The sequence below is a fragment of the Microchirus variegatus genome (assembly GCF_963457635.1).
Source record: "Microchirus variegatus genome assembly, chromosome: 23".
Lineage (NCBI taxonomy): Eukaryota > Metazoa > Chordata > Actinopteri > Pleuronectiformes > Soleidae > Microchirus > Microchirus variegatus.
In genome coordinates this window covers 15617126-15640988 of record NC_139824.1, presented here as the reverse complement: position 1 = coordinate 15640988, position 23863 = coordinate 15617126, and the positions used below count along the sequence as shown (strand labels likewise).

General features: G+C 39.9%; 1 protein-coding gene across 1 annotated transcript in view; it reads left to right on the top strand.

Moving 5' to 3' along the window:
- adgrl3.1 (adhesion G protein-coupled receptor L3.1) overlaps positions 1-23863 on the top strand; it is a gene marked incomplete at both ends in the record, with an annotated part of 101072 nt that overhangs the window by 19000 nt on the left and 58209 nt on the right. Inside the window, 3 exons of the mRNA XM_083909738.1 lie at positions 7924-8033; positions 19561-19575; positions 21113-21901. Coding sequence (XP_083765864.1) covers positions 7924-8033; positions 19561-19575; positions 21113-21901 — 914 coding nt within the window. The remainder of the gene's footprint in view (positions 1-7923; positions 8034-19560; positions 19576-21112; positions 21902-23863) is intronic.

The following is a 23863-nucleotide window of genomic DNA, read 5'->3' as shown; positions in this document are numbered from 1 at the left end:
GACTTTAAAACAGAATTCTGACTTTATTCTGACTTTAAACTTAGAATTCTGACTTTATTCTGACATTAAATTCAGAATTCTGACTTTTTTCTGACTTTAAACTCATAATTCTGACTTTAAACTCATAATTCTGACTTCATTCTTTAAAGAATTCAGGAAAAAAATATTTGAGCTCTTAACTCAGAATTCTGAGTTTAAAGTCAGAATAATACACGTATAATATATAATAATAAAATAATATGTTTTTCCTGTGTGGCCGTAATCCTCTCCTCCGTATGAACGCGTCGTTGAATTGCCGCGTCATAATTTGCGACAACTGCTTTTGTGTTATTATGAACGTGTGAATTTATGAGGCGTGGCAGTGAATAAATTCCCTCGAAAATACATTTATAGACTTGACTGCTAAAGTGTGCATGTTTTTTTTCTCCATTTATGCTGCGGTGGCAGTGTCATCGCTGCATGGATTAAGTTTAGAGACAGCAATTTTTTTTTTTTTTTCCGGAGGCTGAAGGTGAATGAAATAGGCTTCACACACCCATGGGATGTCTGTGGTTTGATTGGGGGGAGAGATTGTGGTTTTGGATGGAAATGAAAATAAACATGTTGTGTCTGAGGCCCACGGTGCACTTTTTTTCCTGAATGCAAGCAGGCGGCTCATCCTTTATTAATAAAAATGCTTGGTAATGGACTTGTCACTGCAAGTTTCATACACTTTGTTGACATTTTATCATAAAAAAAAGCCCCAACATTTCCTCATTATGTTCAGAGAATGATGATTAACTCATACATAGACACCGCTTTATAATTATAGTCATTCATATGCATACAAAAATACAAGCTGAGTATTTCTCAGCAGCTTTAGCTGTAGGACTATTTATCGGTGGTGACGCGTGGAATCCGGAAACCATGCCCAGCCAGCAGTGCACAGGAAGAGGTGCAGGAACAGGCAAACAAAGAAGGAAAACCAGGAAGTGGCATTAGAAATAATACAACTATTCAGTATTCATTTAATCTAAAAAAAGATACTGTTTATATTTAACATTTGAGGGTTTTTTAGCTACCTTTAATGAACACCATTTCATGCAATCTCTATGTGCTTCTATATTTTCTACAGTATTTTATTGTTTTCTTATTCCATTAGGTCACACTCAGAATTTGTCTTTAAAATTCAGAATTCTGACTTTATTCTCAGAATTATGACTTTAAAACTCAGAATTTCTGTCTTTAAAACTCAGAATTATTACTTTATTCTCAGAATTATGACTTTAAAACTCAGAATTTCTGTCTATAAAACTCAGAATTTGTCACTTTATTCTCAGAATTCTGACTTTATTCTGACAAATTCTCAGAGTTTAAACTTAGAGTTCTGACTTTATTCTCCGAATTCTGAGTTTAAACTTAGAATGTCTGACTTTGAACACAGAATGCTGACTTTTAGTCCTGAGTTTAAACTCAGAATTCAAATATTTTTTTCCTGTGGCCCTAATCCTCTTCCGTAGAAAAACACACCCTTTTAAATGTGCGCTCAATCTCTTAGATGCTATATAAATAAAAATCTCTTGTTTTGTTATTCATGACACACATACATATCATATGTAGCTGCACTTTGATGTACAAGTACAGTCTTTTGTGTCTATATGTGTGTGTGTTGACTGTCTATTACAGGATTTTGTTTTTTTAATGTGTTAAGTGCGTTTCATGCGCGCGATTGTGCCGGATGCAGAGCGGTGGGAGTGCATTTTGAATTTTAGATTTCACAAGACTATACATACGCCGATGGCTTTTTGTGTGTGTGTGTGTGTGTGTGTGTGTGTGTCACTCAATCTCAGACGGCTCTTTCAACTCATGAGGATTAGTTCCCGGCTCTAACTTTGCTCTGTAATTACATAGTTCTTCGACACATCTGCACTCAATGGTGGAAGACGCCAACACTCTCCGACACACACGCAAATATTTATTCCTTTTTACATCTGCTCGCACACACGCCGCCGCCGCCGCCGCCTTCCTGCGTCAGCCTCATCAAATCATCAGTCAGTCAGTTATGTTTATATGAGGGATAGAGTGAAGGATGGGGGGGGGGGGGGGGGTCTGCCAAACAAAGTGGAAAAACATCAGAGAATATAACAACAGCAGCCGCTGCTGCAGCATCCAAGCTTTCCCTGCCTGCCACTGCTCGGCTTTGTCAGTGAATACAGAGTGTGTGTGAGTGTGTGTGTGTGTGTGTGTGAGTGTGAGTGTGTGAGAGAGTGTGAGTGTGTGAGAGAGTGTGAGGCGTGAGTGTGAGTGAGCGAGTTGCACATTGCAGGGAAGAAAGCCAGTAGACAAGGCGGTATCCAGGCCACTGCCTTGTTTTGATGTGGCGATGCTAATTAAAAAAAAAAAAGCTTTTCTGCCAACACTGAGGAGGAAAAAAAAACACACATAAGAAGTCTGTGGACGCATTTGTTTGTTTTTTGAAAATATGTGAAAGGTTTTCAGAGGTGTGTGTGTGTGTGCATTTCTTTAATTTTAGGGTTAGAATTAGCTTTAAAAGAGAGATACCTTCTGTATCATACTGTGCTTCAGTATTGTTGATCGGTGTGGCTGTGGTCAAGAGACTGACGGTTTAAAACTAACCTCTTTTATATTCTAACAACAACACTGGACTACACTCTTAGAAATAAGGGTTCCTAAAGGGTTCTTCTACAAGGGCTGAGGTTCTACCTGGAACCATTTGCTTCTGAAAAACCCTTTCCCTGAAGAAACGGTTTTTCAAGGGTTGTTGGTGACACTGATCCAGAGAACCCTTTAAAACCCCTTTCCTGAATAAAGGGTTTTAAAAAGGTTCTTGGTGGAACCCTCCAAAAGGGTTCCAGGTGGAAGGTTCTACACTCTTAGAAATAAAAGTGCTAAGTAGAACCATATAAGGTTCTTTGGCTTGTCCTCATAGGAAAACCCTTTTTGCCTCCAGGTACACTCTTAGAAATAAGGGATCCAAAAGGGTCCTTCTACAAGGACTGAGGTTCTACCTGGAACCATTTGATTCTGAAAAACCCTTTCCTGAAGAAAGTGTTTTTCAAGGGCTCTTGGTAACACTAATGGTTCCAGTAAGAACAGTTTTGATTGAGAGAACCCTTTAAAAGCCCTTTCCCGAGTAAAGGGTTTTAAAAGGGTTCTTGGTGGAAACCTCCAAAAGGGTTCCAGGTGGAACCTTTATAAAAAGGTTCTACCTGGAGCCAAAAAGGGTTCTCCTATGAGGACAAGCCGAAGAACCTTATATGGTTCTACTTAGCACTTTTATTTCTAAGAGAGTTTAAAACCTTTTTATAAAGGGTTCCACCTGGAACCATTTTGGAGGGTTCCACCAAGAACCCTTTTAAAACCCTTTATTCAGGAAAGCGGTTTTAAAATGGTTCTTACTGGAACCATTAGTGTTACCAAGAACCCTTTTCTTCGGTAAAGGGTTTTTCAGAAGCAAATGGTTCCAGGTAGAACCTCAGCCCTTGTAGAAGGACCCTTTTGGAACCCTTATTTCGAAGAGTGTACCTGGAGCTAAAAAGGGTTCTCCTATGAGGACAAGCCGAAGAACTTTATATGGTTCTACTTAGCACTTTTATTTCTAAGAGTGTAGTCTTCTCTCCTCTTCTTCCTCACATTGTTTTTTCTCGCCTCTGTGCTTATCAATGTTTTACCCTGGTACAGTAAAAACAGCGAAAACAGTGATATCTACTGTATCATACTGTGCTTCAGTGTTGTTGATCGGTGTGGCTGTGGTCAAGACAGAGACTGACGGTTTGAACCTCTCTTGTATTCTAATAACAATAATGGACTAGTCTTCTCTCCTCTTCTTCAGGGGGTGAAGGCTTGTTCTTATCATTCCGTGACTAAAAAAACACAAGAACAAGGCTAAAATAGAGCGAAAAGAGAGAAGGAGCGGGAAGTTCTGGCGACATAAGGGAGTCTTTTCTGGATCTGAGTCAGAGTCCTGGCTCAGACAGAGCGGTGACGTCAGCGTAAGCTTTACCAGGGATGGAGGGATTGTGGGAGACGATGGCCTGAGGGAGGCAGGGATGAGGAAAATATTAAGGAGGGAGCGGCGACAGTGGGAGAGAGAAAGAATGAGGCCTACACCACATTATATCTGGGTGTGACTTAAGCAACAGCAGCTAAGTGGGTTTAAGATAGATAAACAGAGCGAAATAACACCACACGGTGGAAACGAGAGACAAAGGAAGTTAGAGGGAAGGCGACAAAAGCCGTGGAAGAAATTGGTTTATTATCTGGGCTTAAGAAGAAAAAAAACAGAAGGAAAGGGAAGAGCAGACGAAAATAGACAAAGGTAGCAGAGGGGATATACAGCATATGGAGGGATTGTTGAGTCTTTGCTCTACGGCCTCTTTACCAGTCAATAACCTTCAGTGTTTAATGACTCAGCCGTGAAAGTCCTGAGAACAAAGTCTTTTTTCTTTTTTTTTACTGTATCATAAAGCAGAAATAAACACACAGGCAAAAACCTCAGTTTCCTCCATTTTAGCGTTCTTCAAACACATTCTTTTATTGCTTCTACACTGTTTTTTTTTTTTTAATGTGTGATGTGTTTCAGATGTTGACTTTGGGACGATGACTTTTCAGTGTCATTTGTTTTCACTGACCAAATCAATAGTGTCCTTTTGTGTCAGTGAGATTATTTCCCCTCATCCTCTTTAGGGGATGAGGAGTTTTTTTTCTTTTCTTTTGTGGCTCTTAGTGTCAGAGTTTCGTCTCCTTGAAGTTTGTGTTGGAGGGAAATAATCAATCCTACACTTTGCACCTTTGGCAAGCAGGCTTGACCTCGGGAGTTTAAAGTGAGACAGGAAGCTGTAATCCCTCATCCTTGTGTCTTAGTGTGATGAGATGACATCATGACCAGTTTTAAAGGCCTCAATTGTGTTTTTCTGTGTGTGTTGGACTCACTTATATGTGCCTGAACAATACCGATGCACAGTATGTTAGAATATAACAGAGGTTTGTTTTAAACCGTCAGTCTCTTGACCACAGCCACACCGATCAACAACACTGATACACAGTATGATACAGTAAGTATCGCTCTTTTCGCCTACTGTACCAGGGCAAAACATTGAAGAGGGGAGAAGACTAGTCTAGTATTGTTGTTAGAATATAACAGAGGTTTGTTTTAAACCGTCAGTCTCTTGACCACAGCCACATCGATCAACAACACTGATGCACAGTATGATACAGCAGGTATCACTCTTTTCGCCTACTGTACTAGGGCAAAACATTGAAGGGGGAGAAGACTAGTCTAGTATTGTTAGAATATAATAGGTTAGTTTAAACCGTCAGTCACTTGACCATCGATCAGCAACACTGAAGCACAGTATGATACACCAGGTATCACTCTTTTTGAGGAAAAAACAATGTGAGGAAGAAGGGGAGAGAAGATTAGTCTAGTGTTGTTAGAATATAACAGAGGTTTGTTTTAAACCGTCAGTCTCTTGACCACAGCCACACCGTTCAACAACACTGAAGCACAGTATGATACAGCCGGTTTCACTCTTCTCGCCTACTGTACTAGGGCAAAAAATGTAAAACCATAGAGGCGAGAATAAAACAACTTGAGGAAGAAGAGGAGAGAAGAGTAGTCTTGTATTGTTGTTAGAATATAACAGAGGTTTGTTTTAAATCATCAGACTCTTGACCACAGCAACACTGATCAACAATACTGATGCACAGTATGATACAGTAGGTATCGCTTTTTTCGCCTACTGTACCAGGGCAAAAAAATGTTAAATCATAGAGGCAAGAATAAAACAACTTGAGGAAGAAGAGGAGAGAAGAGTAGTCTAGTATTGTTGTTAGAATATAACAGAGGTTTGTTTTAAACCAACAGTCTCTTGACCAGTTGATCAACAACACTGAAGCACAGTATGATACAGTAGGTATCGCTCTTTTCGCCCTACTGTACCTTCTACTGTGCTATAGCTGAACATTGAATAAAAATGAAATTAGCGCTCATGCATATTCCATTATGCAAATGTGTCAAATGTGATACAGAAACAGAAGAGACTTGAGGGCTTTGGCATGCTCATTAAAAACAATATCTCAATGGAGGAATCTGAATGTTTTTAATATAAATGTCACCTGTTTGACAGGTGTGTGTGTGTGTGTGTGCGCAGAGGAGAGGAGACGAGCGAGAGAGAGAACATTTGTACTAATTGAAAGCAAATACTCAGATGAGAGGAAGTGGCACGTCAGGCTTTTCTTAAAGTGGGAATAAGACTTTAATTCACGGTTTTAATGTAAGGCCGTTTTTATATAGGGCGAACAAATCAGGACACCGCGATTGTATCGATTGGTTCAATCCCAGCAAGGATCGGTGGACGGACTGCTGTACAATTCTGCCTGTTGTGTTTCTGCTACTGCGTTACCAGAATAGTAGGAGGATTTATATTTAGTTTTCAAACAAAGTAGCTGTCGGAGGCTCTTCATAGCGAGTGGAAATGGCAGATGCACTCTTGGAAATAAGGGTTCCAAAAGTGTTCTTCTACAAGGGTTGAGGTTCTACCTGGAACCATTTGTTTTTCCAAGGGTTCTTGGTAACAATCATGGCTCCAGTAAGAACCATTTTGATCCAGAGAACCCTTTAAAACCCATTTCCTGAATAAAGGGTTTTAAAAGGGTTCTTGGTAACACTAAGGGTTCCAGGTGGAACACCATCCAGGTGTATCATTGATAGAACTATGCTGTGGACAACCTGATCGGCGATGACAGGATTTGGACTCCTGGACCGATCTAGAAAATTCAAAAATAGTAAAAGTGGTAGAAGATGGATGGATGGACACCAGAAAGCAGAGAAATAGAGCTTTGCAGCCATATACTTGTCATTACGGCAGAACCTCAGGTCTTGAACGACCGTCCAATCACAGGTTGAATAACTTCCAGATATGGAAAATGAAAGTTATTTTGGAAAAAGGGGCAGAATAACAAATCCAGTCATATAAAATAGTGGGCTTAAAAAATAGTAAAGGGGGTGTTGAGACGTTGACTCCTTTCCCTTTAAGATAAGACACATTTTCAACAACAATTGTATTTTTGTATAAAACAGATAACAGCTAAGATAAAGTTATTACATACATCTATCGTGGTCATACATGGGTTTCATCTCGGCACGTTTTCTCTGCACGTACAGTGTATGTCACGTCTGTATTTTTATGCATGCATGCATGGCGGCGCATAAAATATACATCCACGCGAGCGCGAAACCCCCTCGGAGACGCGTAGTTACGCACAGGTGCTTTACATAACCTGTGCTAAAACGAGAAAATACTTACTCTTTGTGTGTCAGAGGAGAGAGAGACAGAGCACTCCTTTGATAATTAGAATTAATTATCTGGAGTCTGGGGCAGAATGCTGTTAATGCCATTGGTCATTGTTGTCACTACACACACACACACACACACTGAATAACGTTCTTACTCGACAGCTCTTCAGTAGCTATGTCAGCGCTTGTGTATGTGTAATGTTCAGTACAGGTGTGCATATAGGTGTCTGATCTATTTTTATCATTCATACGTCCTTAAACACACGTCATTATATCAGGAGGATTTAATGTATGTTAGGGCTGTTAAACAGATTTTTATTTCGTTTTTCAGTTTGCTTTTTTCATTTCACCTTTAGTTTTAGTGAATTCAACAAATAATTTAGTAGTCTTAGTTCAGCTTTTTATTGACTTTAAGTCTTAAGAGTTCTTCAGGTATGAAGAGAAAGCCTTGACTTGTAGACGCTGAAAAGGATGAAAGAATGTGCGACACCAAAAAATATGGATTATCAAATTATCAAATGCTTTTATTTCATTCTTTAACCTTTAACACCTGCAAGTTTTTTCGTTTTTATTTCAGTTAACTCTTGTTCTTGGCTAAAATACCTGCCTCTTGTTTCTACTCGCAGATGCAACAACCGCACACAGTGTGCAGTGGTGGCCGGACCAGACGTCTTCCCTGACCCCTGCCCGGGCACATACAAATACCTGGAAGTCCAGTACGAGTGTGTCCCTTACAGTAAGTGCTAACGTTTTTCATTATTTTCTAGAAGGAAACTACTGCTTGTCGCAACTTTGATACGCCTCCTCGTTCACACTGTATTATCAGTGACAGTTAGTACAGTTTTTATGTTACCTTGACAACAATAACACAGAGTACACTACCGTTCAAAAGTTTGGGGTCACCTATACAATTTTTGTTGTGTTTTCCATTAAAAGTCACACTTTTATTCATCAAAAGAGTTGCTAAATGAATATAAAATACAGTCAAGACATTAACAAGATTGGAAATAATGATTTTTTTATCCAAAATATTAGTTTTGCCCTTCAAACACAAGGGTTTTCAAGGGTTTTCTAATCATCCAATAGCCCTCTAACGCCATCAGCAAACACAATGTACACTGGAAATGGGCCTCTATACACCTATGTACATATTCCATTATAAACCAGACGTTTGCAGCTAGAATAGTCGTTTACCACAAGTGCTTTTCCTTCAAAAATAAGGAAATTTGTAAGTGACGGTACAATGTACGTGACGTGACAGGAAGCCTCTCAGGAAGTCTAAGACAGGATGGATGTAAAAGAAGGACAGGCTCGAGCGATGACAGATGGTCACGTGACCTTTGACCTTTGTGTGATAACAGACTGGGAGGTCGTGTTCGCTGTAGTGAAACGTTAAAGTGACATGGGTGTGAGATATTCCAGAAACTGTGGAACGTTATTTTGACTTGTACAGGGTTACTTTCTCCAAAATCTAGGTCAGCTGATTAAATTGCATGTTTTGTCCGTTTCACACTACACTGTTAAGCCAAAATACTAACATGCATTGTCATTGTGTTTTGTTTAAAAAAAAATTATAATAATAAGAATTAAAAACTCTGGTTTGCATGGAGATGATGTTTATATTTTCTGTCCACCAAGCAGAATACTTAGAAAACAAAACAATGCTGTGCTGGTACAATGCACTTGTGGTTTGTTTTTGTCCTTTCTTAGTGTCGCTTTAATATTTCCCTGTTTTTATAAGTTGTGTCTGTAATTTTATCAGCGCTGTGTATATTTCTATTATGTTCTTATCAGCTGTAAAGCACTTGGACGGAAAAGTGCTTTATTAGTATTATTTACCAAAAACACATCACTGAATACGTTCACTTAGTTAAAAAGAAAACAATTTTTCACACTTTATCAGGTTGTTTTTATCTGACATATAAATTATAATGTTCATCTCACGTGAGTAACGATTAAAAATGTGTATTTTGAGTAATTAAAATGTCCAGTATTTGGACATAATGCGGCACTGTGTCACTGCTGATGACATGTTTTCTTTGCTCTGCAGTGGAGCAGTTATAAGTCATTAATGACAGGAGGACATACGCAACGTTGGAGAGGATTATTTATCGCAAAAAAACAACAACAACAAAAAATAATCATTCATCTTGTCCGCGGGTCTCAGTGTTGCCAGAAAACTGTTGAAAACTCGGATGTGAGCTCCTGCCGTTACGGACTTTAGTATTAAATCACCGTTTCCCCACATAAAGTTCTGCATAAATCAAAAGTGTAGATCCCTTTGTCTAACACTTTTCTGAGTGTAGGGCCTTGGCATCACGGTCCATATAGACGGGCCAAGGTGATCTCCCACACTGAAGCATTCAATTATGTCTGGCTAAACGGCTCTTGCCTGGCGTCTAGAATGACCAGCAGATTAAATAATAGGACTATCAGAGCCCTCTCTGGAGCAGATGGAAACACAACCCGATATCTGCTTAATGCTCCACCAAGCATTTGCGCACACACACGTGCACACACACACACACAGCAGAGCATTTGTCAGTGCGTGTGTGTGTGTTTTTGCTTCTCGTCTCGTTCATTTGAAACTTGTCTCCGCGTTCCGTGCTTTTTATCTTTGATGTAACTGCATGACTGTGTGAAAACACGGCGACGCCCCGGCATGACGTAGATCCAGCGCCGTGAAAAAGGCCAAACGGTATGCAAAAAAAAAATATGACAAGGGAAGATGAGTTGCACGGTGATCTGATAAACAATGGCTCTGTCGGGGCTAACGTTTCGACCCATAAAAATAGACAGCATCTGAAACCAAAGTCATCGGAGAGCTCGGCTAACACACACAGAGAGAGATAGAGTGAGAGAGAGTGGAGGAAAAGAGAGTGTAAGAGAGTGAGAGAGAGCCTCTGACAGTACATTAGCAGTTTCTGTGTTCTGACTAAGTGTCCAGGCTGGATCAGGTAGCGCTCTGATACACTACCTGGCTCCTGTGGGTGTGTTTGTGCCTCGAGAAATGTTTGCACGGCGTTGAATAGTCAACAAAAAAAACCACCACACGTTTGTATCAGGGTGAAACGAGGCCTTAGAGACGATGACACCACGCATGTTTGTGTGTTTGTATGTAAATCTGAGCTGGGTTTAAGCAGCTCAAATGTCCTTCAAAACACTTAAAGTTCCTTAAATACAGCTTAAAGTTCCTTAAATACAGCTCAAGTTTCCTTAAATAGAGCTCAAATGTCCTTAAATACAGCTCACATTTCCTTAAATACAGCTTAAAGTTCCTCCAAAACATTTAAAGCTCCTTCAACACAGCTTAAAGTTCCTTGAATACAGTTTAAAATTCCTTAAATACAGCTCAAATTCCCTTAAAATTCCTTAAATACAGCTTAAATGTCCTTAAATTCAGCTTAAAGTTCCTTAAATACAGCTTAGTTCCTTAAATACAGCTCAAATTTCCTTCAAATCACTTAAAGTTCCTTAAATACAGCTTAAAGTTCCTTATATACAGCTTAAATGTCCTTAAATTCAGCTTAAAGCTCCTTAAATACACCTCAAATTTCCTTAAATTCAGTTTAAAGTTCCTTAAATACAGCTTAAATCTCCTTAAATACAGCTCAATTTCCCTTAAAGTTCCTTAAATACAGCTCAATTTCCCTTAAAGTTCCTTAAATACATCTTAAATGTCCTTAAATTCAGCTTAAAGTTCCTTAAATACAGCTTAAAGTTCCTTAAACACAGCTTAAAGTTCCTTAAATACAGCTCAAATTTCTTTAAATAGAGCTCAAATTTCCTTCAAATCACTTAAAGTTCCTTAAATACAGCTTAAAGTTCTTTAAATACAACTTAAATCTCCTTATATTCAGCTTAAAGTTCCTTAAATACATCTTAAAGTTCCTTAAATACCTTAAATACACCTCAAAGTTCCTTAAATACACCTCAAATTTCCTTCAAAACACTTGAAGTTCCTTAAATACAGCTCAGATTTCCCTTAAATACAGCTCACATTTCCCTTAAAACAGTATACAAAGCGACCCTTCACAAGCACAAACCGATACACTTGTGAAAGCAATTTAATATAAAATTTCATAATAATAATAATAAAGTCGAAGAAATCGTTGAAAGACACTCCTTCAGCCCTGGAGAACGAGTCATCAAAGCAGACAACGCTTGACGTCGTAAATCAATGCCGTCAGCTCAATTGTTGTGAAAGATACGTGTTTTTGCGCGAGACATTAAGCGATGAAATATCCTTCCATAATGTCGTCGTAAATCAAGACGGATCGATAAAAAGAGGCTAGTTTTCTGAAATATAACGACAGCGCGATCCAACCGTCGCAGTCCTAAAAAAACACTTCTCACGTCTCACAAATCACAGGAAAGTTGACTTTCCCCTCGAACGACTGTGACGTCGCCGAGGGACGTCTATAACTCCGATACGCGTCCCCTGACATTGGGCGAACTGGCTGTTGAGCGTAAACACCAGCGATGGTTGAGGTGTTGCTACACACAAAGCTCCAGGGAGACGCCACTTCCTTACGGCAGGGTTGTAATTTCCTGAACACCGATGCTCAGGTTGAGCTCCCCACTTCAGAGATAGTGTAAACAAATCACAAAGTAGAACAGGTAATTAAATTATGTGCAGGGAGGGGAAAAAATGTCTCTCTTCACCTGCCTTTTACTTTTTTTTTCTTTTTTTTTATCCTTGAGCTATTTTGGCTTGTACCATCTTCACAACTCTTAAACTCTCCTGCATGTTTTTGGCTGTTTTCCAAAGCTCAAACCAAGTGCTCTCTTCTTCTTCTTCTCTCTCTCTTCTTCTTCTCTCTCTCTTCTTCTCTCCTGTGGTATAAGTGTGTGGCAGTCGTGCACCACAGTAGCCTGCCAGAGTTGGCAGTAATTAGCCACCTGTGTATACTTCCTCATAGCACTGCAGGCACACTATAAATATCCATATATTAGCACACAGACACCGCCACGCTGAGTGTTTCTTCCACGGTAGCTCTCATACACACACGTGTATATATATATATATGCGTGTGTATATATATATATATATGTATATGTATATATGTGTGTGTCATCTTCACAAGTGTGTTATATGACATACAAAAGAAGTGCGATGGTGCCATATCGTCTCATTCACGTCCATCTGTTTAAAACATACGACGCCGTATTAGGACTAAACTGAAGAGGAAAAAAAGTCGTAATACTATGAGGAAAAAAGTTGTGATATTGAGAATAAAGTCATAATATTACGAGAATAAAGTCATAATGTTAAAAAAGTCATATTACGAGAAGAGAGTCATCATTTTACGTAAATAAAGTTGTTATATTATAAGAAAAACGTTGTAACATGAGAATAAAGTTGTCACAGGGTAAATGGATAATTTCCTGAATTTCAAAAATTCATGAAAATTATTCCTTAAGAGGTTTGCAAATATTTTCAACGGATCCTTGTTCAGGGCGATGCCGACTATTATGATGGTAAATTTCAAGTCATTCCGAGATACTTTTTGTTTTTAAGAACAAAGTCAGTTCACTGTCAAAGTGCATCAGGGCAAATGGATAATTTCCTTAATTCAAAAATGCATGAAAATTATTCCTTTAGATATTCGCTAATGATTTCAACGGATCCTTGTTCAGGGCGATGCCGACTATTATGATGGTAAATTTCAAATCATTCCAAGATACTTTTTGTTTTTAAGAAGAAAGTCAGCTCACTGTCAAAGTGTATCAGGGCAAATGGAAAATTTCCTGAATTTCAAAAATTCATGAAAATTATTCCTTAAGAGGTTTGCGAATATTTTCAACGGATCCTTGTTCAGGGCGATGCCGACTATTACTGTGCACAATTTCAAGTCATTCCGAGATTATGAGAAAAAAGTCATAATTTTTACGGAAATGAAGTTATATTATAAGAAAGTTTCTAGTCATAATATGACTAGAAAAAAGTCATAATTTAATGACTTTATTCTTAAAAGAAAAAAAAAAAAAAAAAAATTCTGAAGTTAAAACCAGTTACTAGTTGTCATAGAGGAGACGCTGGCTCTCAACCACCGTTATGAACCCATTAACCTCGTTACCAGTTAGTGTGTTAGTGTATAAATCAGTGATATGTTGTGCAATATCCACACAGTTTATTTTGGACAATAGAACTTGGCTCCACAGAAAAGCTAATTAAAAGATAAAATCACTACTCTTGTCTGTCCAATTAAATACTTCTGTCAAATTGGACCTTTGGAATAACTTCATCTCGATGACGTGAGCGAGAGAGAGAGCGCACGTCGCCGTGGAGACGACTGTAAACAGCTATGGTCGCGCTGTCATGTGCATGCATGTACAGTGTGTGTGTATGCACATATGCAGGCTTCCCAGAGAGAAAAGCGAGGGAAGATGGAAAAGAACCAAGAGGACAGAAGGAGACGGACAGAGAGCGAGTCACAGCTGAAGCCGAGATAGAGAGAAATAGGGTTAGACGAGGCCAGCGGATGAGGAACAGAAGGAATGAATTAACTGATAAAGGACTGGGTTTGTGCAGGGTGAAGTGGTAGAAATCAGAGGATGTAACGCAGAGAACGGACGAGGTGGAGGAGGAAGGAGGAGGAGGAGGAGGTACATGCTGAAGTAAATAGACAGACAGAAAAGAGGGGGGGAAAACGTCTGTGTCCACAAATGACCTTGCCAGCTATAGCCGGGGCTGAGCTGATTGGAGATCAGAGATAATGGTGGTAAGGCTGCTGTCGCCACTCGTTGTCTGTGCCACACTCACTCACACACTCACACACACACACACTCACGAGCACTGCTTTTCCTCCACCATGAATACATCCTTAATATAACAAATGTTTTTTAATAAAAATGCTAATTATCCTCACACCGCCGCACAGTCACACTAAGGCTGCTTCCATATTATGTGTGTGTTTGAAATGGAAATGAAAAGGGGAAAAAAGACAGAGAAGGTGCACAAGGTGCAGGTTCATGTGATTACAGACATTCTGAAAAATAGGTCTGCGCTATACCCAGTGCATATTACTGCTTTTAATGTATGCGTTTTATAATATTCATTCGTAATATTAGGAGAATAAAGTCGTAATGTTAAAAAGTCATAATATCATGAGAAAAAAGTCATCATTTTACCTAGATAAGTCATAATAGTACAGGAAAAAAGTTAATGTTACGACTTTATTCTCATAATGTTACGACTTTATTCTCACAATGTTACGACTTTATTCTCATAATGTTACGACTTTATTCTCACAATGTTACGACTTTATTCTCATAATGTTACGACTTTATTCTCATAATGTTACGACTTTATTCTGATAATGTTACGACTTTATTCTCATAATGTCACAACTTTATTCTCACAATGTTACGACTTTATTCTCATAATGTTACGACTTAATTCTCACAATGTTACGACTTTATTCTCATAATGTTACGACTTTATTCTCACAATGTTACGACTTTATTCTGATAATGTTACGACTTTATTCTCATAATGTTACGACTTTATTCTGATAATGTTACGACTTTATTCTCATAATGTCACAACTTTATTCTCACAATGTTACGACTTTATTCTCATAATGTCACGACTTCATTCTCACAATATTACGACTTTATTCTGATAATGTTACGACTTTATTCTGATAATGTTACGACTTTATTCTCACAATGTTACAACTTTATTCTCGAAAGATTACGACTTTATTCTCATAATATTATGACTTTATTCTCGAAAGATTACGACTATATTCTCATAATGTTACGACTTTATTCTCATACTATTATGATTTTATTCTTATAATATGATGACTTTATTCTCATAATGTTACGACTTTATTCTCGAAAGATTACGACTTTATTCTCACAATGTTACAACTTTATTCTCATAAGGTTTTGACTTTAGATTACGACTTTATTCTCATACTATTATGACTTTATTCCCATAATATCATGATAATATCCTTAATAAACCAAATGTTTTTTAATAAAAAGCTAATTATCTTTACGCCGCTGCACAGTCACTGTAAATGAAAAGGGAAAAAGACAGTGAAGGTGTCCAAGGTGCAGGTTCTTGTGATTACAAACAATCTGAGAAATTGACGCTATACCCCGATGCATATTGTGGCTTTTAATATATGCGGAGATTTGCCGTTTGTGTTATTGTTCTGCTTTTTGTTTTATAATATTCATTCCCGGCCGTATAATTGTTTCCTTTTGTAGCGGCGAAAACGAACCATTCAGTTGTAGAGTAGTAGCAGCAGGAGCAGGAGGACGAGGAGGTTTTTCCAAATGGATCATTTAAAGATACTGGAACACGCCAAACAGATAAATATGCTACACCTTGGCAGGATCCAGTTGAGAGGAGAAAGCCTGAAAAGATGCTTTGTTGCAGGGCTGTCATCGTCCATACCCCCCCCCCCTCCCCCTCCACCACCACCCTTTTTTTTCCTTCTTATATAGACACCCACAGTTTGTGGATTAGTACAAAAGACTTCTCATCTATTGCACCGACTGTGCTCGCTGCAGCTAACCTTGACGAAACCTTGAGGTTTTCGACAAATGTCTCACCAACCTATATTCTCTTCTGTCAACTCTCTGCGCTCTGAAAGATGAATGACTGTGATTTGTGGGGGGAGAAAAAAAAACAAAAAAAAACTTTTCTTACCCTTGTGTTGAGATTAAAAACAGATGCTTCAAAAAAAAAAAAAAAAAAAACTGAGGAAAAAAAAACCTCGCAACCAAGTCTAATGAAACAATGAGAATACAAATTGAATGACATTTGTTTGACATTTCCTGTGCCATTTGGTTTCACCTGTTGCCGCCGCACACTTTTTCATCGGAAATCCTTTAATTGCCGGCAACCTTGAACTTGAATGTTTGTCTTCGGCGTGTGGGAGGCTGTGTCGGGGGGGCCTCGGGTGATGCGTTATTCAGTGTCATTAATCCCCGTCTGTGGTTTTTACATGTGTGTGCATGCCTATGTATGTTTGCCACATCGATATCTGTCATTCCACCGCACACACGCGCGCGCGTACGTGTACACACACTTGTTTTTAAACTTTAACACGATCTCCTCGCACAGATTGCTTATTTATCGCGAGTTGTGCTAAGCTGCGCGAGTTACCATGCATTTTTCATGAGCCTTAGGATTTAATGGCGGCTTGTGTGTGTGTGTGTGTGTGTGTCTGTGTGTGTGTGTGTGTGTGTGTGTGTGTGTGTGTGTGTGTGTGTGTGTGGCTTGCGTATATGTCCCGTCATCTGCTTTAGTGTGTTAAAGAATGTATGCAATATGGAGCACACTTGTGCTATATATAAACACGCAGCAATCGGAAATGATTTTAAACACTTCTTCCTCTCCTCTTCCTCTTCCTCTCTTCGATGGCCTTGAGACACAAGGGCATGGAGCAGACGTAGGCACCCTCAGCTGTTTAACCCCTCTGAATTGCAATGTGCCTCTTTGACTGAAGTGCAAGCATGGAATAATTCACTCACTTTTTTAAACATAATTATAATTATATAGACCGACTATATAATGGTGACGAGCTACTGCAGCACTGGAGCATGTTTGTTTTTTTGATTTGTCAAAAGTGAGGAAATCATTCATTACAGATGCTTAGCGGTTTTCATCAAATGCTGGACTCGGATGACGGAGACGGTGTTTCCCTCATCTGTGATAAATTATTCCTGTCAATCACTGTCTTTGCAAGTCAAAAAGCACGTTTTTGTGGCTTGTGGCTTGAAATGTTGTGGCAAAATACCAGTTATTAAACCACTAAAACCACTTTTTCCCAGGTTACAACTAGTGTATAAGGTTTATTAGTGTTTATTAGGTATTTAGTGATCCAGGACTCTTGGTACACTCTTAGAAATAAGGGTTCCAAAAGGGTTCTTCTACAAGGGCTGAGGTTCTACCTGGAACCATTTGCTTATGAAAAACCCTTTCCCGAAGGAAGGGTTCTTGGTAACACTAATGGTTCCAGTAAGAACCAATTTGATCCAGAGAACCCTTTAAAACCCCTTTCCTGAATAAAGGGTTCCTGGTGGAACCCTCCCAAAGGCTTCCAGGTGGAACTTTATAAAATGATTCTATCTGGAGCCAAAAAGGGTTCTCCTTTGAGGACAAGCCGAAGAACCTTATACGGTTCTACTGAGTGTAGTTTTCTTGGTAGTATTTGAATCGTGTTTAAAATGGATGCATGTACTGCCTTCTCAGGCTAAACACCTCCCTACATTTGAATATTCGTATTAGCTGGATCTTCCCGGCAACAGTGAGTGCTATTTTCTGATTGGCTGATGGGGTTAGGCTGCTAATTCAAGACAGCTGTGTGTATGAGCTGTGCCGTCGCGTCATCATCGTTTCGTAGATGACTCATTTGTGTGCGCTGACTTTTATCACTTATCACTTATCGGCGTGACGAATGTCACGTGTGAGCGCGTGAACTTATTGTGTCACGGCTCTGAGCTGGCAGCGGAAATACCACAGCGAGCTGCCGCTGTCGCTCCATCATCATCACGCCCCCCTGTGGTGCTCACTCACCCCCAGAGTTCGCCTCAGACCACGGGGTTTGAGTTACTCTTTAATATACTTTTTATTATTCCCTCTTCTGTTTTTGCAGCAGACAGCGTTCCTCCACGTGAAGCCACATTTTAATGATCCTATTTTGTACGTGACAACATCTCCTTATAGGTGATGTGAAAACTGAAATTTAATTCGTGTTTTGTCATGTTTTTTCTGCCACTGCAAAAACACCTCATCACAGTCAAACTCATGTTTGTGCATAACTTAATAACATGGCCAACAAAATAAAATGCTGTATAGGAATAAGCCAAACACAATTTTTTATATACATATATATATATATATGTATATGTATGTATATATGTATATTTGTGAATATATATATACATATATATATCTGTGTATATATATGTATAATATACTGTACATATATACATATATTTTATATATATGTATATATATAAATGTGTATATATGTATATATATGTATAATACACATATATGTATATGTATATATATGTATATTTGTGTATATATATATATAGATGTGTGTGTATATATATGTATATTATACATATATATACACACATATATATATAATATATATACGTATATATATGTATATATGGTATATATTTATTTTGTTGTTCCTTTAATTTAATGTATTTTTAATGACAGCTGATATATGAGATGCACTTACCTCAGAGGATTAAGCAAAAATCAAAAATGACTTTGTTTCAGTCCATAAATAAAGGAATGTTTTAGATTAGTGTTACGATAAATGGTCCGTGAAACTGAACAAATACGTAAATGCCTGAAAATGAAAATATACCATTGATGGAAACTTAAATCCTTGACTTTTTTTTTTCTTTTATAATTTGTTTTTATGGGTTAGCCCCCCCCCCCCCCCACACACACACACACACACATTAGGCCCCCCAGGCCCTGGAGGACGCCCATGGGCCGGCCAGGATTAGGTTTCTCCCATGTTCACATTCCTCCGCGTCCCCCTAGGGAGCAAGGTGGAATGGAATTCATATGTTAGGGATGCTCTGACGTGAAAAACCTTGGTTCAGAGTTATGAGCATAACAGCTTTGAACATAATCGACTCAGAGTTTAGGCTGGAAATGAAGCGTTCAATATGCGACCACCTGCACACACAGAGTCGGTGACGCACTGTACACAAAGCAGCTCACCCCTGCTGTTCGGAGCGTTTTAAGGCAGCAGTTTTTGCCTCATTGACTGAAATGCAATCTGAGAAATCAAATCAATTTTCCAAGGGTTTTCATTACTGTTTTGCTTTTAGCTCACGTTTAAGAAGTAATTATCTCAGGTCATTTTCTATTGCTGCTGTACTTCTGTCCTGTTCTATTGTCTGGAATCTTACGGTAAGAGTCGTCTTTTGGCGCTCCTCTCCTCTCTCCGTGATCTCCATGTGTGACATGTGTGAGATGCATTACCGTCAGATAGCTTCCCCCCGTTGCAGCGTTGCAGTCTCCTCGTTTCTCCTCGCTTTTACGTAACGTTATTACCAATCGCACATGGAGAGCATCCTGGCACTCTCACAAGGTTAGGATGAAATATGAGAACGATTATGAAGACGTGAGATTGTATTATCGTGATTTTCTTATTATTGTGTCATTAATCTATTTTTGTCTTGTGTCTTATTTCCTTTCTCCGTTTACCCCCACCCTTCCCCCACGTTTCCTTCGATGATGATGACGATGGCTCGTGCAGAAGTCGAACAAAAAGGTAAGTTTGAGGCTCAAAATCTGGGATCTGGGAGTCACTTTTTGATGCCTGGAGCGTTTCTGTTCTTCACGGCGGAATGACATCTCTTTCAAAGTCACTGCGGCTATATTAAGAGCTTGATCTCGGCATATAGAGGCAATTTAGAAACACTGGTACTCATTAGACACACTCTAGGCCTTTATTATTCCATGCTATCGTGTAGAATGTCACTTAACAAACTCTCCACGGGTGGAGCGTGCTTTTATAATGAGCCAATAAACAGAGAATTACATTGACATTTAATATTTCAAATGCTGCGCCGTGATATGAAATTTACGCCAGCACTTTGACGAGCCCAATGAACGCTTAATCAATATTCCCGAGGCCTCTGTGTGGGATCTGGAATCATATTACGGAGAAGAATGGGAAAACCACAATGCACATCTGGCCTGTCTGTGCGTGTGTGTGTGTGTGTGACAGCATTCCAGTAAAATTACAAAGGTCCCTATGACTTTCGGTCACACTGGCTTCCCAGAATTTACGACATCTCCCACATCACTCATAAAAAAACACAAGCCCGAGTATTCCAAGATGGGAATACCAAACGCGGAGTGGGGGGATGAATTACTGTAACAATCACAGAAACAGCAGGCTGTAAAAGACGATGTTTGCTTCTACGGTCGGTCGTTCCTGACAGAAATAGAATAGGAGAGAGAAAGAAGAAAGAGCCATGAGACTAATGAGGAACCATAGAGGGAGGAGAGAAATGGGAATTGAGGAAAAGGTGGGGGGAAGTAGAACAAAATGTGCCATTTTTCTCTTAGCTGTGAGAGCAGCGTATTATCTGCTGAATAGGAGGTAGAGCTGTTGCTGTTGTTGTTCCTCAAGAATGACAGTGACAACATAACATCCCAACCACAAAACAGTCATCGTCTCTTGTTGTTGTCGCTCACTCATAGTTAAAACTCCCATAGAGTGCTCCTATCGCACATATATGTGAGTTATGTTAGTCTACTTACATATATTAACTTGTTTTATGCTCACAAACCTCCCAAGTGCTGCAAACGAGCCAATAAAAATCTCTCCTCACTGAAGCTCTCGTCAGCCGCGCTGTTTCAGACCGAAATCTCACCCCCAGAAGACAGACTGTGTTGTGATTGGCCAGCCAACGAGAGCTTTCTCAACTGTCTTGTGATTGGCCAATACCTGGAAGTTACTCCAGTCGTTCTTCTTCTTCTGCGGTTCAATGTACGCAACCAGATGTGCCCGGACTAGTGCCCGGAGCAGGAGGGTCTGCTTTTCAAGATCCTTACGTCACGATTCCAGGCTTTTTTAGAGCGTTTGCAGAGTTCGAGAATACAATAAAACCCATCGTTCTCAACAGCGGCTGAACTGTTTGTTTGCAAACTTTAGGGCTTCATAAACAAGGTAATGGCGCAGATGCTCACCAAAAAACAGCGTTAATTGGAACGTCCGATCTATGGGAGCTTTAAGAGGAGGAATTGTTCGAAACTGCAAAAAATATGTGTTTTTGAATGTCAAATTGTTGTCATTTCAGTTTTTCTGTGCCCGGGCATCCTGCGAGGAGTGCATCAAAGTGAACATCTCTTCGAGTCGGATCACCAGTCTGGTGCGTGGTGCAAAGACCCGCTGCAGGCCTCGGAGAAGATCTACTACATGCCGTGGACGCCGTACCGCACGGACACTCTGACAGAATACTCGTCAAAGGAGGACTTCATCGCCGGTCGTCCCACCACCACGTACAAACTCCCGCACCGCGTGGACGGCACCGGCTTCGTCGTGTACGACGGCGCCCTCTTCTTCAACAAGGAGCGAACGCGCAACATCGTCAAGTTTGACTTGCGCACGCGCATCAAGAGCGGCGAGGCCATCATCGCCAACGCCAACTACCACGACACCTCGCCGTACCGCTGGGGCGGCAAGTCCGACATTGACCTCGCGGTGGACGAGAACGGACTGTGGGTGATCTACGCGACGGAGCAGAACAACGGGCGCATCGTGGTGAGCCAGCTCAACCCGTACACGCTGCGCATCGAGGGCTCCTGGGACACCACGTACGACAAGCGCTCGGCCTCCAACGCCTTCATGATCTGCGGCGTCCTGTACGTCGTCAAAACGGTCTACGAAGACGACGACAACGAAGGCACGGGGAACAAAATAGACTACGTGTACAACACGGACAAGAGCAAGGAGATGACGGTCAACATCCCGTTTCCCAACTCCTACCAGTACATCGCGGCAGTGGATTACAACCCGAGAGACAACCTGCTGTACGTGTGGAATAACTACCACGTGGTCAAGTACTCGCTGGACTTTGGCAACAACGGTAGGCTGCACTTATTTCTCTCCTCAAAACAAAAGAATTCCACTATAATTGTGTGTTTTTATTTTTAAGTGGTCGGCACGTTAAAGTCTTGTTTATGCCCGCGCGTGACGCTGTGGCGCCGCAACACCTTTTGGAGCTCACGCGCCTTGTCCGACACAGGATATGACGTTATTTTTGTCTCGTGCCCGGCACACAACGTCCACCATAAACCTAGCTTGAAGCGTTAACGGCGTCAACTTCAACGCAGATTAACGCATGACGTGTTTCCAAGACGACTGACTGGAAGAAGACGTGCGTGACGTCATGTTTACGTGCCGCGGCACCGGAGTCCAGGCACCGTTTACCAGTTAGCTCCTTTAGCGCCACCTAGAGTCGAACTCAAGGGGTCTGTTTATTAAATGAAAAGAGCAGCGCTACAAATAACCAGCGTACCTAGTGTATGTGTGACTCACAATCGGGAGTCACGTAAACATGACGTCACGTGTGTCTTTTTCCAGTCAGTCGTCGTGGAAACGCATCATGCGCTAATGTGCGTTAACGTGAATGCCGTAAACCACCGTTAGCCCGTTAACGTGTCTTATATATCACCTTCATCCAGCCACCAATATTCTGCCTATTATTAACTACGCAAAAATTACTCACCGTTTACCAGTTAGCTGTGTTAGCTCCTTTAGCGCCGTTAGCGTGCCTACAGTCGAACTGGAGCGGTCTGTTTATTAAACGTTATGAGTAATGTGCGTTACTTTTTTTTGTCTTATATATCACCTTGATACAGCCATCAATATTCCCTACTATGCAAAATTGACTGTAAAGAATAGAAAATGAAAAGCACCATCTGTGCTGTCAGCATTCACACTTATGTGCATGTTATAAGACTTCAAAAAAAAACCTTGAGAATACTTTATGAGGCTGGTCTTAGATAAAGAGAGTGTCATTGAAATTACTCGTGCTTTGTGTCTACTATTTGTGGAAATCAATCGAAGTAAAGCATATTTCGCAAAGGCATCAAAAAGACTACCTTGACCTTTGCCTGGATCTGATAATAACGCTGAGTCTTACATACTGTAAATGCATCTTGCCTTTTCACTGTACCACTCACCAGCCTTCTCTTTAGCTCTGTCTGCTGCATAACACATTATAATGCATTCTGCTCTTGAATGGAGCCAACAGAGAATGTAGAGGAGAGGAACTGATAGCACTTGAATACAGGAGATACAGATCCCGATGACCTGAACACACTATTTTAAATCTGCATCAATTCAATCATTTTCATGAATACATACTTGTTCATCGTGTTGATGAACACTCCTACTGAACTCCTACTGAACTCCCACTGAACTCCTACCCTGAACCTTCACTGGTACGGTCCAATCTCCCAGCTTTGATGAAGCTGATGAAGCCGAATTTAAAACTCTGAGTTTAAAACTCAGAATTCTGACTTTATTCTCAGAATTCTGACTTTATGCTCAGAATTCTGAAATTAAACTCAGAATTCTGAATGTTCTGAATTTAAAGTCAGAATTCTGATTTATATTCTCAGAATTCTGAATTTTCTGAATTTAAAGTCAGAATTCTGACTTTATGAGTTTGAACTCAGAATTCTGACTTTATGAGTTTGAACTCAGAATTTCTGACTTTTAAACTCAGAATTCTGGCTTTAAACTCAGAATTTCTGCCTTGAAATCTCAGAATTTCTGACTTTAAATCTCAGAATTCCGACGTTAAACTCTTCCAACTTTAAAGAGTTTTAAAGTCGGAAATTCTGAGTTTAAACTCAGAATTCTGAGAATAACGTCTGAATTCTAACTTTTAAGTCTGGATTCTGAGAATAAACTCACAATTTCTGACTTTAAACTCAGAATTCAAACTTTAAATTCAGAATTATGACTTTTTCTGAGTTTTTTCAGTCTGAGTTTAAAAGTCAGAACTCCAATGTTTTTTTCCTGCGTGGCTCTTATCCTC